A 12,072-nucleotide genomic window follows, 5' to 3' on the forward strand; every position below is an offset into this window, starting at 1 on the left:
AAAAAAAAAAAAAAAAAAAAAAAAAAAGAGGGAACTAATTTGTAATTAGACATAAGTTTGAACTAATTTTTTTCTTATATGTATGTATATTTTTAAGCAATGATTTTAGACCTGTGGCCACAAGAGGGAAAACAAATAACGAGTGGCCCTTGTTTTATTTATTCACATATAGGAAGTTTGTGGAGAATTTATAATAATAATTTTATAATATAGTAATGGTAATGGCATTTAACTTCTACGTTTGTAATTTAACATTGGCCAAAAAATAAACATGTGAGCGTATCATTTAAGACCTTACTAATTTCTATTTTATAAATAATTTTAAGATATTGCTTTAGCTCTGGCAACCATTTGTTTTTCCATTCTAACATTTGAAAATAATAAATATTAAAGAATAAGCAAAATAGTCATCCACTCATCTTTAAATTTCAACGGATAAAGCTATAAGATTCTGCGACCAAAAGTTGTTAGATTCGGGTTGCAAATTGCATAAGAAAAGCTATTTGTTTGTTTCTTGTTTTTTTTTTTATTCTCAAAGGACAATGAGCAGCCATCTTTGAAAAATACACATATCTAAACTACATTTTTAAAAATAAGAATAATAATAAATAAAAAAAGAACAATTTTGGACTCCCAACTTTTTTGAAAATTTATAACAATTACGTTTATGCTATTTAAAAATAGTATAAATCTAACTAATTCCATCGGTTTTATTAATTTTTAAATTGTATAAAAATATAAATCGAACTAAAGCTATAAATATAAGAATAAATATACACTAAAATATAAATAAAATCTATAAACAAATTAATGAATTAAATATCGAGAGAAAACAGGGAGGCGAGAGAATAATGCATGTTGGATAATGACAATATTATCTTATACGGATGGGGCCCCACTGTCAAATGTACATCGTTAATAGAGAGATTAATTAATGCATGTTGGAAATAGACCAATTAATTAAATTTTTTTAAAACTAGAGATATGTAGGACTCACCTCCAAAGGAAAGCCCTCCAAAAACACGGTATTCTTTAGTAAAAGGCGAAAGAATAGTTCGCTCTGTGCTCACCGCACGGCTCCGTGATTGGCAATGGGCCTTGGATGGTCACTTCATAGGTGTCTATCGTTTTCGCATCTTGATGAGTTTTCGAGGTAGGACAATTCCTACTTTCAATTCCTCTGGGTTCCCTTCCACAACTTGTATACCAAAGTAAATTAAATTATGACCATATATATATATATATATATATATATATATATATATATATATATATAAACTCGTGAGAGGAGAATAAATCTAAAATTAAAATTAAAATTAATTTCATTTATATAAACTCTACCTAAAATCATATCAATTCCATTTCAAGTGAAGACCAATATTTGGATGTAATGCAACACATATTAGAAGGCAATATATGTTTTCAAATTGAATTCTATGGCCACACAAGGCTTCCCACTTCCCGATTGTATCTATATTATTACATTTCAATTCCTTCTTAATACCTTATAGAAAAAATTACTTTTTGACGTCTCACGGTTCTTCCCATTACATGAAAAAGGGAAGTAGGTGGAACATGAATGAAGGATTGAATCCCTTCACGTCTTTTATTAAGATAAAGTTGAAAAGAAAAATAAAAATCCAAACCAGAGAAGTAATTGACCTCATGTTTTTCTCTTCAATCATGAAAGAGAAATCTCTAGTTTTGTGTTTAAAATTGGAACATGTTTTCCAGAATCTGTAAAGAAAACTTCATAATTTATAAAATGCGAAAACAAAAACACCAAAAATGTCAAAAAGCACCATCATAGACAGAGCCTTCTGCAATGCTTCGTTAACAAAAATATCCGTGGGGGAAATGTTGTATTATTGATGTTTCATGTTGTAACTCGTTAGACAAGTGTGACACAGAAACATAACCATAATAACGGTATAAATGAGTACATTGTGCCAACAACTAGGTGGCCGCCACAGGAACACCCTACAGTCGGTTTATTGGAAAATACCTGAGAAGACGATGAATACCATTCTACATATCGACTGTGATCTTCTGGTCAAGATTAGAGAACTCTTCGTAATAGGCCTTAAAATGCTCATATGAGTGGTCGACATCATCTGTAGCACACATTTCCCGAATACTGTGCATTGATAGCTGTGGTGCTCCAACGTCTACTGTTCGTATACCTACACCGCTTGCAAGAATGGGGCCGATGGTTGAACCACAAGCCATGTCATTACGAACCACAAAATCCTGCAAGAGTTGATGACCATTTTTATCATTAGAAACGATTTTCATATAACAATCCTATTCCTTCCAGAATGCAAGATTGTGCATGATTTACAACTGTTTAGTAAAACGTTACACTCAAAATTTATGAAGTCCAAAATATACATGCTAGCAATGCAAATTTTGGCTCCTAGAATTTTCCAAGTTCTTTTTCACAGCGCTGATTTTCATTCCTCTTGAAGTGCTTAAAATGCAGTGTCAAAGAACAGGGGGTCTGTCGTCTCTTCCTACTCCGATAATTGAGCCCTAACTCTAAGAATATTTGATGCCATAGAGAAACGGAAAAAATGTGGAAACATAACAGACCTGAACAGGAATGTTATGATTCACAGCCAATTCCCTGAATATGAACGAAGTGATTGCATTGGTTGCGTATCGTTGATTTGCATTGCTCTTAATGACCAACCCACCGTGCAACTTGGGCTGATGATTTTCTTCATGCTTATCCTGAAATTAAAGTTTGATATTACCACATAAACATTATAACCTTCCGGAAAATACACAACAAAGCGGGATGACAGTACCATATAATTAGGGTGTAATGCATGCGCCATATCAGCTGAGACCAGGAAACTTCTCTGGATAGCTTTCTCAATAAGCTGAAGATAAACCAGAACAATGAAAGTTCATAATTCAAGTCAAACTGGGTGGGAATCACAAATCAAGTCATACTCGTGATCACCTAGAGTAGACAATTTACGGCCAAATTCCTGTTAGAAAAGCATCATCCTAATATACGCTCTTCTCAATCAGAGTAACAAAAATTACAAAGTGAATGATTCGTTTAAGTTGGCATAGTTTCCCTCACCCTTTTTATAGAAACCAGGAACAGTGTAATATGTAAACTAATGTTTGAACGTCTTAAGATACATTCATGGCAATCCAATAGTTATAACTTATTCGTTGAAATAGTCCTCGGAAGCCCTCTAAATCGTTGGGGTATATATTAAAAAAAAGGACCCAGAAAAAGCATTTTGAGCTGAAAGAAAATGAGGGCATGAGTATGATAGTAACGCTCGTGCTTGTTCTCAGTATAGATCAAAATTTTAACGCACCGACTAAGCTAGAGCCACAAATAAAGTTAGCTCTCCAGTGAGTTAGTGACAAGTAATTATCATGAAATCACCCCCTATTACTTTAAGAGATCTCGAGAGAACAACTACTTCTTCAACTATCAATCAAGTGATAATTTTAGTTGGAAGCATAAAATGGTGTCGGTATATAAACCCACATGGAAATTAATTCTATTGGTGCAGATTTTGAAGGCCTAGGAAATAAAGTCATGCAACCGTAGTTATTGCTACAATCATCTTCAAACAAATAATCAGGAAAATATACAATGAGAAGTTAGTACCGAAGAGTCTGAGCTGAAGGAGTTTGTAATTCGTGATAAAGCATTAAGCATGGCTGGAGAACCAGCTCCCTGGGCTGAATTAGATCCAACCTCCTCATGATCGAACAAGGCCACCATTCTGACACCAGTCTCATGCTCAAGGCTTGTTTGAGAAGATGTACTGTCAATCAGCGCCTGATTTGTGACCAATGAAATAAAAGTAGGCGAAGTTAGAATATAGTCAAATGAAAAATCTGCAAAATCAAGAGTAACTAAATGTGGTTTCGGGGTGGAGGCCAAAAATGATTTAAGCAGGCAGTTGACCTTCCACGTATGTTAAGAAAGCCACTGGCATATAATACAGACCTTCAAAGAGCAAAATGACATGCATAAATTATCGAGCCTTCCAGAGAAAATGAATTCCTTCTGGGCACCACCAACCAAACTTGGTTGCATGTCACAGGCTTGCAATTCAAAATCGCATATGTCATCTGGTTCACAGCCAAGCTGATTAGCAAGTAGCTGCCAAGACAAGGAAAAAAGAAATTAAAATGCCCATGGAGCAAAAGTAGAAACGAGAAATGTCAAATCTTCTTTGCTCAAACTTGTACTTCTGTCATTATTTCTAAATTAATCCACCAAAATCCAAATGAGCAGACTAATAAACTATATTAGAATTCACTGTTCAACCCAAACACACAAGTCTTCGCTTTCTGATTTGTCTACCTGTAATAGAAGCGAGTGATGCTTTGAGTTATTAGGACTTGACTTCGATTCTGTTGTCTCTCCATCGTCTTGTGCATCATTCTTGGTAACAACTTTATTCAATTCCCCCTGTGAGCGCTCATATATTAGGGAGGAAAGATAATAAACTTATATTGGATGAAAAGCCAGACGAAGTTTTTGCAACAAAGATTTTCATACAAAATTTCAGCAATGAATACATAAAATATATCTTCTGTCATAAAAATGTTGTATCTGCAGCAATTAATTGATGTATATATAGATACATTTATATGTTTATACTTATATATATTTGAACATCCAGTAAAGAAAACTCTTAATCAATTAGGATTTCTTGATTTATTGAGAACTGTAAGGTCGTGCACCATATAATAACAGAAATTATCTATGAAGTTGCATAAAAGAAACTGTTAGAAATGGGTGAGAAGACGAAACTTTATGGATCAACTAGGAGCATGTTGAAGGTAAACTGCTCCACTTACATAAGCCTAAATTTACCCAAAAACCTAGTCGATTCTATGTGGGAAATGTGAACAACCTACGGAAATTACAGCTTGTTTATTGGACTAAAATACACTGATTTTCAACGGTTCAAAATCTATATATACATCAGAATAAATAAATAAATAAAAGGATTAAAAACCATTTTTAAACTGAACTTGAGTATTATTATAAAGATATCACACTTCACAGGTTATTCCACGAAGTCAAATAAAATTGGGTTTAGGTTGCCGGTTCATACTAGAGAGAGAGAAAAAAGGACAAAAACCACTTCCAGTGCATCTAAATCTTTCTTGGTTTGTTAGAGGTGTGAAGATATACTGGTTAAGAAATCGCTCGCTCTACCAAGAGTCACAAACTCCAGTGCATGGTTCTAACTGCCTGACACTTGATCAACAAGTGGAAGCATTTACCTAGACTACACAAATATGGTTGTCAAGCTCACAAGTTGAACCAAATTAATATAAAAGAAGAAGGTATATCCTTAGTCTAAGAGAACACATCTAGATAATCACCTTAATACTTGTTGCCAAGACTGGGAGAAGATGACTCTGTGTGTTGACCTTAAATCCATCCGCGCCCCTTTTCACAAGAAATAGAACATGAGACACTTAGTGATAGAAACTACAGGCGAAGCAAGCTCACAATAACTTTTCTATACACTAGCCAGCCTCACACCGTAACAATTAAACCTGTAAACGACACAAGGTGAATATTAATCTCAATTCAGTAGGAAAACCTGTCCAAGTGAATCGCTAGTGTGGGGATCCTCATTATGGGATCCTCAACTCGAACAAGTCGATGAATATATGATACAGAACCATTTTTTTGTTCCTTTATAACCACCCTTCCTGCGACTGTTAAGTCACGATCAAACCATGTGTGCCACAATCCACCCCCATATGTTTGAACGCCAACTTCCAGATAACCACCCTTTGTTACCTGCACAAGATTAAAGAGTACTGAGCGGCAAGACATGGTGGGGAGTATCATATAAAAATGAACGGATACCTTAGACACAGGCTTCAGTTTTAAACAAGGGCTGTCGGTATGAGCACCAACAATATGAAATCCATTCCCAGCAACATATCTAAAGAACACAGATTATCACAGTCAGCGAGGAGAAAAGACTAGAAATAGAATCAAGCACGACTTGGGGGTAGAATTTTCCTCTGCTTTAAAGTTTAATCAATACTGTACCAAATAAGATGTGGCCCTACTCATTTCTACATTCGTAGTTAGAAATAGAAAATAGAAAATTGTTTTCATATATAGAACCTAAAGGCCATTCAACTCAGAACTAAGAGCATGAACTTGATAGCCATACTTTTTACCAATCGCGAAGGCAACGATGGTCGAATGGTTTCTGGTAAAGAAGTACTTCTTTCCAGCTTCTAATTTCCAGTCCTCTCTTTCAGATACTTGTTCATATCCAACACTTCGCAGACGCTTCTTTGCCTCATCTAGAGCAATCCGAACATATAGAAACTATAAGAATATACATATCTTGGATAAAAATGATAAGCCAAGAGCTAGGTTATCGTGAAAAAATCCAAAAAAGTAATTAAAGAACATTTCCATGAAACATCAGTTAGCAAATCCAAACGTCAATACCACTGCAAACAACGGCAAGCTCGAATCAGTATGATCTTATCTTCAATAACAGAAATAACGAATAGGGGAAGTTCAGGAGGCGAATAAGAAGAGAATGACGATATCTCAAATTTCCGAGAAGAATTTCCTCAGCTGGCGAAAAAAACAAGGAGAGACGGATGTTCTGCGTGTGATAAAAATAGAGCAAGAAAATAGAGAAAGTAGTAGGAGTTACCAACGGCGTGGAAAGCAGTTGGCGAAGCGTTTAAGAACTGGAGAAGATCATCCACAACAGAATTGCTCTTACTTTTTGCTTCATTCGTTGCCGCCATGTCTGAGATCTCGACTCCTGAGCTCCACTTCACTGTCTCAGCTTGCGCTGGCTCCAAGGAAGGAGCTGAAGGTCAATATAGATTCGCCAATGACGAATACTTGGGCCTGTGGCCTATTAAATTCGACATGTCGTATCATTTCACCAGTGGGCTCCCTCCCACGGATAATACGAGGAGAAGTCTTTATAAAAAATACAGAAATTATGCCTCAAATTTCTGCAATAATTTTAATTTCATTTATACCCTTGCAAAATATGCATATCTTTATAATGATTATATTATTGTGATTATATAATTTGAATATCTTATATAAACCCCAAATTAGCTAGAAACTGAAAACATTACACTCAACCGAATTTATAAAAAGTATATTGAAAGTAGTACAATAATGAATATATATGAACACACAATTCAACGACGGATTTGAACATTTAATCTCTAAGTTAAACGTACATGAATTTAATACTCAAAATTCATAGAAAAACTTGACTTCTTGATGTCTTAACTATGAGCCTTGAAATATACCGTTTCCAAATCAATCCGCTGAAGATTCATCACTCCCGATAATAAAGAAATTATAACGTTCTATAGAGATATAGTTTCTAACCAACCTGCTAAAAATTTATCAACACTCCCGATAACAAAGAAAGTACAACGTTCTAAAAAAACGTACCATAATACACGGGGCTTCTTATTATTTTATTTATTGATGCAATAAAGTTGCATAGATAGGTAATGAAAATAGATAACCATGATCATAGTTTACATAAGCACTTACCCCTAACAACTAGTTGCCATGGCAGCATGGTTGGGTCTCATTTATATCATGGGTCGCAGGTTTAAATTCCCACCCCTTATTTTAACATTCTCAAAGAGAGAAACTAGATGGAAGCAGATGCCCACGATTATTGAAAAATTACTAAAAACGCGAGAAACACGGTTCTAGATATCAACTGGGATCATAGGAAGAGTAGAGAACTCTTCATAATAAGCCTTGAAATGCAGATACGAGTAATCAACATCGTCTGTACCACAAACTTCTCGAATACTGTGCATCGATAGCTGCGGTGCTCCCACATCAACTGTTCGTATGCCTAAGCCACTTGCAAGGATGGGGCCAATGGTGGTACCACAAGCCATGTCATTGCGGACCACAAAATCCTGCAATACTCATACTCTTTTACCACTACCAAATCATTTTCAATAACATAAGAATTAGCAATAAGAACTTAACATGTTTGATTCTACTCTACGTTAATAAACTTTAGTCCCTAAACCTTCACGTTTGTGTTTGTGTTCCTGTTCGTGTTCGTGGTGTCATAGACAACAACGTTAAAATATAATGTACCTGGACAGGAAGGTTATGTTTTAAAGCGAACTCCCGGAATATGGTTGCAGTGACTGCATTAGTTGCGTATTTATTATTTGCATTCATCTTGATGACCAGTCCTCCATGGAACTTGGGCCGATGATTTTCTTCATACTTTTCCTGAGATGGGAATTTGATATCACCACATTAAAGATTGTGATACAAGAGAAAAAAAAAAACACAACCAAATGGGATGGCATACCATATAATTTGGGTGTAATGCATGCGCCATGTCGGCAGAGACCAGGAAACTTTTCTGGATAGCTTTTTCAACCAGCTGTAAACAAACCAGAGCGATGAAAGAAGTTCAGTTTAATTTCCAATAATATGTCAACTTGAAAATTAAACTTATAACAAAGAATGTCAGAAGTGAGAGTGTTTATAAACTTAACTTTGAAAGACTAAAAACCAAATGATTATCAAGAAGCGCAAAGTTTTAAGTTCACAATCAGAGTAATTATATGATGTAGTAGTCGAGCATCTATCAGTAACTCGATTTTGGAGGCCTAAGGACACAAATGAAAGTCTCAACTGACATTTGGCTCAAAACAAAAAAACAAGGAAAACGAGCAAGGAGAAGTTGAATACCGAAGGTAATGGGCTGAAGGAAGTGGTGATTCGTGATAAAGCATCATGCATTGCTGGAGACCCAGCCCCCTGGGCTGAATTAGATCCAACCTCCTCGTTGTCAAACAGGGCCACCATTCTGATACCAGCCTCATTCTCAAGGCTACTTTCAGAAGATGTACTGTCAATCAATGCCTGATTTGAAACCACTTACAGGAGTTACAATGATACCAAATTAAGAACACACTGTAAAAGTAAGAGCAACTAATATGTGCCATGTGTTTTACACTTCAAATCCCTTTTTTAAGCACTTGAAAATTCATTCTAAACAGACCCATAAGCACGCTGGCACAATACATACCTTCAAAGAGCAAAATGTCATGCATAAATTATCGAGCCTTCCAGAGAATATGAATTCCCTCTTGGCACCACCAATCGCACTTGGTTGAGCATCACATACTTGCAAGTCAAAATCAAATATGTCATCTGGTTCACAGCCAAGTTGCTCCGCAAGTATCTATTATATATGACAAGTAAAAACATCTTATCTTCCTTTCTCTAACTTGTATTTCTATCATTATTCTCAAATTAATCCACCAAAATTCAAATTAAATTGGTCTCATGTGTTCAACTCGAGCACAGGTCTTTGCTTTCTGATTTATCTTACCTGTAACAGAAGCAAGTGATGCTTTGAGCTACTAGGAGTTGACTTCTGATCTGTATACTCTCCACCATTTTGGGCATCATTTTTGTAAACAACTTTATTCAATTCCCCCTGTGAACACTCATTTATTAGAGAGGAAAGACAAGCATAAACTTATACAGTATTTGCCACAAAGATTTGTATGCAAAACTACAAATCTCACCGCTAGCAGATATTTTCCGCTTTGGCTCTTTACGTATTCTCGTTAGCTTCACAGTTTTTAAAACGCGTCTACTAGGGAGAGGTTTCCGCACCCTAAAAAAGAATGCTTCGCTCTCCTCTCAAACCGATATGGGATCTCACGATCTACCTTCTTAAGGGTTCAACGTCCTCACTAACACACTGTCTAGTGTCTGGCTTTGATAGGCCCATTATGTATTGCTGTCAGTCTCATGGTTTTAAAAACGCATTTACTAGGAAGAGGTATCCACACCCTTATAAAGAATGTTTCGTTCTCCTCTTCAACCACGGTGAGATCTCACATTCAACAACAACAACGCAAGTGAATGCTAGAACTGATAATTGGACTGAAAAACTCAGATTTTTCACCGTAAATCACCTTAATAGTCGTGGCCAAAATTGGGAGAAGTTGGGTCTCTGTGTTCACCGCAAATGCAACTGCATCCCTTTTCACAAGGAAAAAAAGAAGCATAGAAATACTCAACGATAAAGCAAGCTAGCAAAAACTTCCCCAAGTATAATTCAGCCTCATGCCATAACAAGGAAGCAAGAAAAGGCAAATGTTAAGCTAAATTTAGTAGAAAAACCTGTCCAAGTGAATTGCTAATGTGGGGATTCTCAATATGGGCTCCAAAATTCGAACAAGTCGAGGAACATATGAAACAGAACCATTTTTCTCTTCCCTCAGAATCACCCTTCCTGCAACTGTTAAATCCCGGTCAAACCATGTGTGCCACAACCCACCCCCATAAATTTGAACACCAACTTCCAGAAATCCACCCTTCGTAATCTGCACAAGGTTCAAGTTCCTTGAGTGGCAAGACCACCAAGAAAAGTACACGCAAAAACTCGATGAAAATGCATGATTACCTTGCTTATAGGCTTCAATTTCAAACAAGGGCTATCTGTATGAGCACCAACAATATGAAATGCATTCCCAGCAACGTATCTAAAGAAGAGTACAAGACCGTAATCAACTCATTGGCAACCAAAAATGCTAGAAAAATAGAATCAAACTCGAATTCTGTAACCATACAAATCGAAAATTATGAAATCGGAACCACTGCAATTATGAAATCGAGAACCATACTTTTTACCGATCGCGAAAGCGATGATGGCGGAATGATTTCTGGTGAAGAAGTACTTCTTGCCGGCTTCTAATTTCCAATCCTCTGTCTCAGAGAGTTGTTCATATCCCACTTCTACCAGCCGCTTCTTTGCCTCCTCTGTAACATTCCGCGGCAGATTTTTAAACAATAATATTTCAATTTGATTTCAGTGGTAGATAATAATTATCCAAATTTATAAACGTAATATTATTTAATATTTATCTTTAATTTAGTTCAATAATTTTAAAATTTTAAAACTAAATAAATTATGCATCGTGGACTAAAGTCCAAAGTTAAATAGCTGCCAACCTCCAGCCATTCAACCACGTTTTAATATATTTAACGAAACAATAATGATTCCTTTCAAACTTTTAAAACTATAAAATACCAATTTTCTTAATTAAAAAAAAAACATTTAAACACAAGAAATTATGAATTTAAACTTGTAATGTATGATTGGGAAACGGAAGGGAAGTTACCAACGGCGTGGAAAGCAGTCGGGGAAGCGTTCAAGAAGTCGATGAAATCAGAGGCTACAGAAGAATTGGTTACACGATTTGGCTTCGCCATTGCCGCCGCCTGCAACAAGCTGCCCTGCCTTGTATTCTTGTGCTTGTGTATGCGTTTCTGCTTGTCCGCAGCCCATTAATATAAGCACGACATGGACCACGCTATGCACATGGGATAATGTTGATGCAAGACGAAAGCTACATCATCGGTCATCCGATGCCGTTCGTATATCACTGGATAAACGTCAAACAAAAAGCCTCAACAAACACACGTCTCCTATGGATTCAAATATTTTTCTACTTTTATTTTTATATATTATACCACCAATAATGAAGTCCGTGCTTTTCTTTTTATAATCATAATGTGCTTCTTGCTTGCATTATTAGTATAACTGACCTATGAGAATGAGGAGGTAGTTGGGAGAAAACCGAAGAATATGTATATTTTCTAATGCTTTCAAAATATTTAAAAATATTAATGTTAAATTCTTTTAAAAATAAATTAAGGGTATTAAAAAATGTTTTACTAGTAATAATTAAGAGAATTATTGATTTTTTTTTTTTTAAAGTTTGTATTCTTTTAGAGGTAGAATTAATTGGAAATTTTAAATTAATTTAGCTTTCTATTAATAATTAAATTGTCGTTTTCCTAAAATTGGGGATATTTGTAATTTCGCTGTCAGCTTTTTGTGGGGGTAGTTGTTATTATGGACACGTGTCTATTAACTTTAAGGCTGTGTTATCCAATGGGCAACGTGTACAATTATGCATTGGGCCCAAAGCTCTCCATTGGGCTTCCAACGGATGGCCCGTACCTTTTTTGTTGCTTTTTTTTTTTTTTTTTTA

The 12,072-nt window shown here is 35.7% G+C and overlaps 2 protein-coding genes and 1 non-coding gene across 4 annotated transcripts; all 3 read right to left on the reverse strand.

Moving 5' to 3' along the window:
• Positions 1-958: 958 nt before the first annotated feature.
• Positions 959-1,080, reverse strand: LOC111441265. Its single transcript, XR_002710110.1, has one exon. It is a non-coding gene; the product is annotated as a U5 spliceosomal RNA (small nuclear RNA).
• Positions 1,081-1,829: 749 nt separating this feature from the next.
• On the reverse strand, positions 1,830-10,120 carry LOC111441256 (probable aspartyl aminopeptidase). 2 transcript variants are annotated; one of them, XM_023078260.1, is made up of 12 exons: positions 10,116-10,120; positions 6,693-6,836; positions 6,192-6,327; positions 5,876-5,954; positions 5,604-5,806; positions 5,380-5,446; positions 4,346-4,453; positions 3,986-4,141; positions 3,641-3,814; positions 2,811-2,885; positions 2,593-2,733; positions 1,830-2,250 (listed from the first exon to the last, which is right to left on the reverse strand). In XM_023078260.1, the coding sequence occupies exons 2-12, from the start codon at positions 6,787-6,789 to the stop codon at positions 2,029-2,031; spliced, it is 1,458 nt and encodes a 485-aa protein (XP_022934028.1). In that variant the 5' UTR covers positions 6,790-6,836; positions 10,116-10,120; the 3' UTR covers positions 1,830-2,028. The 2 variants fall into 2 exon arrangements, with proteins under 2 accessions (XP_022934028.1, XP_022934027.1); XM_023078259.1 differs by having other exon boundaries at positions 5,604-5,954.
• On the reverse strand, positions 7,474-11,429 carry LOC111441257 (probable aspartyl aminopeptidase). The gene is made up of 11 exons (XM_023078262.1): positions 11,197-11,429; positions 10,699-10,834; positions 10,479-10,557; positions 10,196-10,398; positions 9,988-10,054; positions 9,393-9,500; positions 9,087-9,242; positions 8,747-8,920; positions 8,361-8,435; positions 8,138-8,278; positions 7,474-7,950 (listed from the first exon to the last, which is right to left on the reverse strand). The coding sequence occupies exons 1-11, from the start codon at positions 11,285-11,287 to the stop codon at positions 7,732-7,734; spliced, it is 1,449 nt and encodes a 482-aa protein (XP_022934030.1). The 5' UTR covers positions 11,288-11,429; the 3' UTR covers positions 7,474-7,731.
• Positions 11,430-12,072: the final 643 nt, after the last annotated feature.

Source organism: Cucurbita moschata, unplaced genomic scaffold (assembly GCF_002738365.1).
Source record: "Cucurbita moschata cultivar Rifu unplaced genomic scaffold, Cmos_1.0 Cmo_Scf00003, whole genome shotgun sequence".
Classification (NCBI taxonomy): domain Eukaryota; kingdom Viridiplantae; phylum Streptophyta; class Magnoliopsida; order Cucurbitales; family Cucurbitaceae; genus Cucurbita; species Cucurbita moschata.

Bases quoted from the DNA above. Each gene is read 5' to 3' on its own strand.
- LOC111441256 (XM_023078259.1), bottom strand. From the start codon at position 6,789: ATGGCGGCAACGAATGAAGCAAAAAGTAAGAGCAATTCTGTTGTGGAT. The intron at 4,454-5,379 runs GTGATTATCTAG...GAGCGCTCACAG, and splicing joins TCTTGGCAACAAGTATTAAG to GGGGAATTGAATAAAGTTGT. The intron at 2,734-2,810 runs GTACTGTCATCC...CTTTAATTTCAG, and splicing joins CATTACACCCTAATTATATG to GATAAGCATGAAGAAAATCA.
- LOC111441257 (XM_023078262.1), bottom strand. From the start codon at position 11,287: ATGGCGAAGCCAAATCGTGTAACCAATTCTTCTGTAGCCTCTGATTTC. The intron at 10,558-10,698 runs GTATGGTTCTCG...ACTCTTCTTTAG, and splicing joins GCTTTCGCGATCGGTAAAAA to ATACGTTGCTGGGAATGCAT. The intron at 9,243-9,392 runs GTAAGATAAATC...CATATATAATAG, and splicing joins ATCACTTGCTTCTGTTACAG to ATACTTGCGGAGCAACTTGG.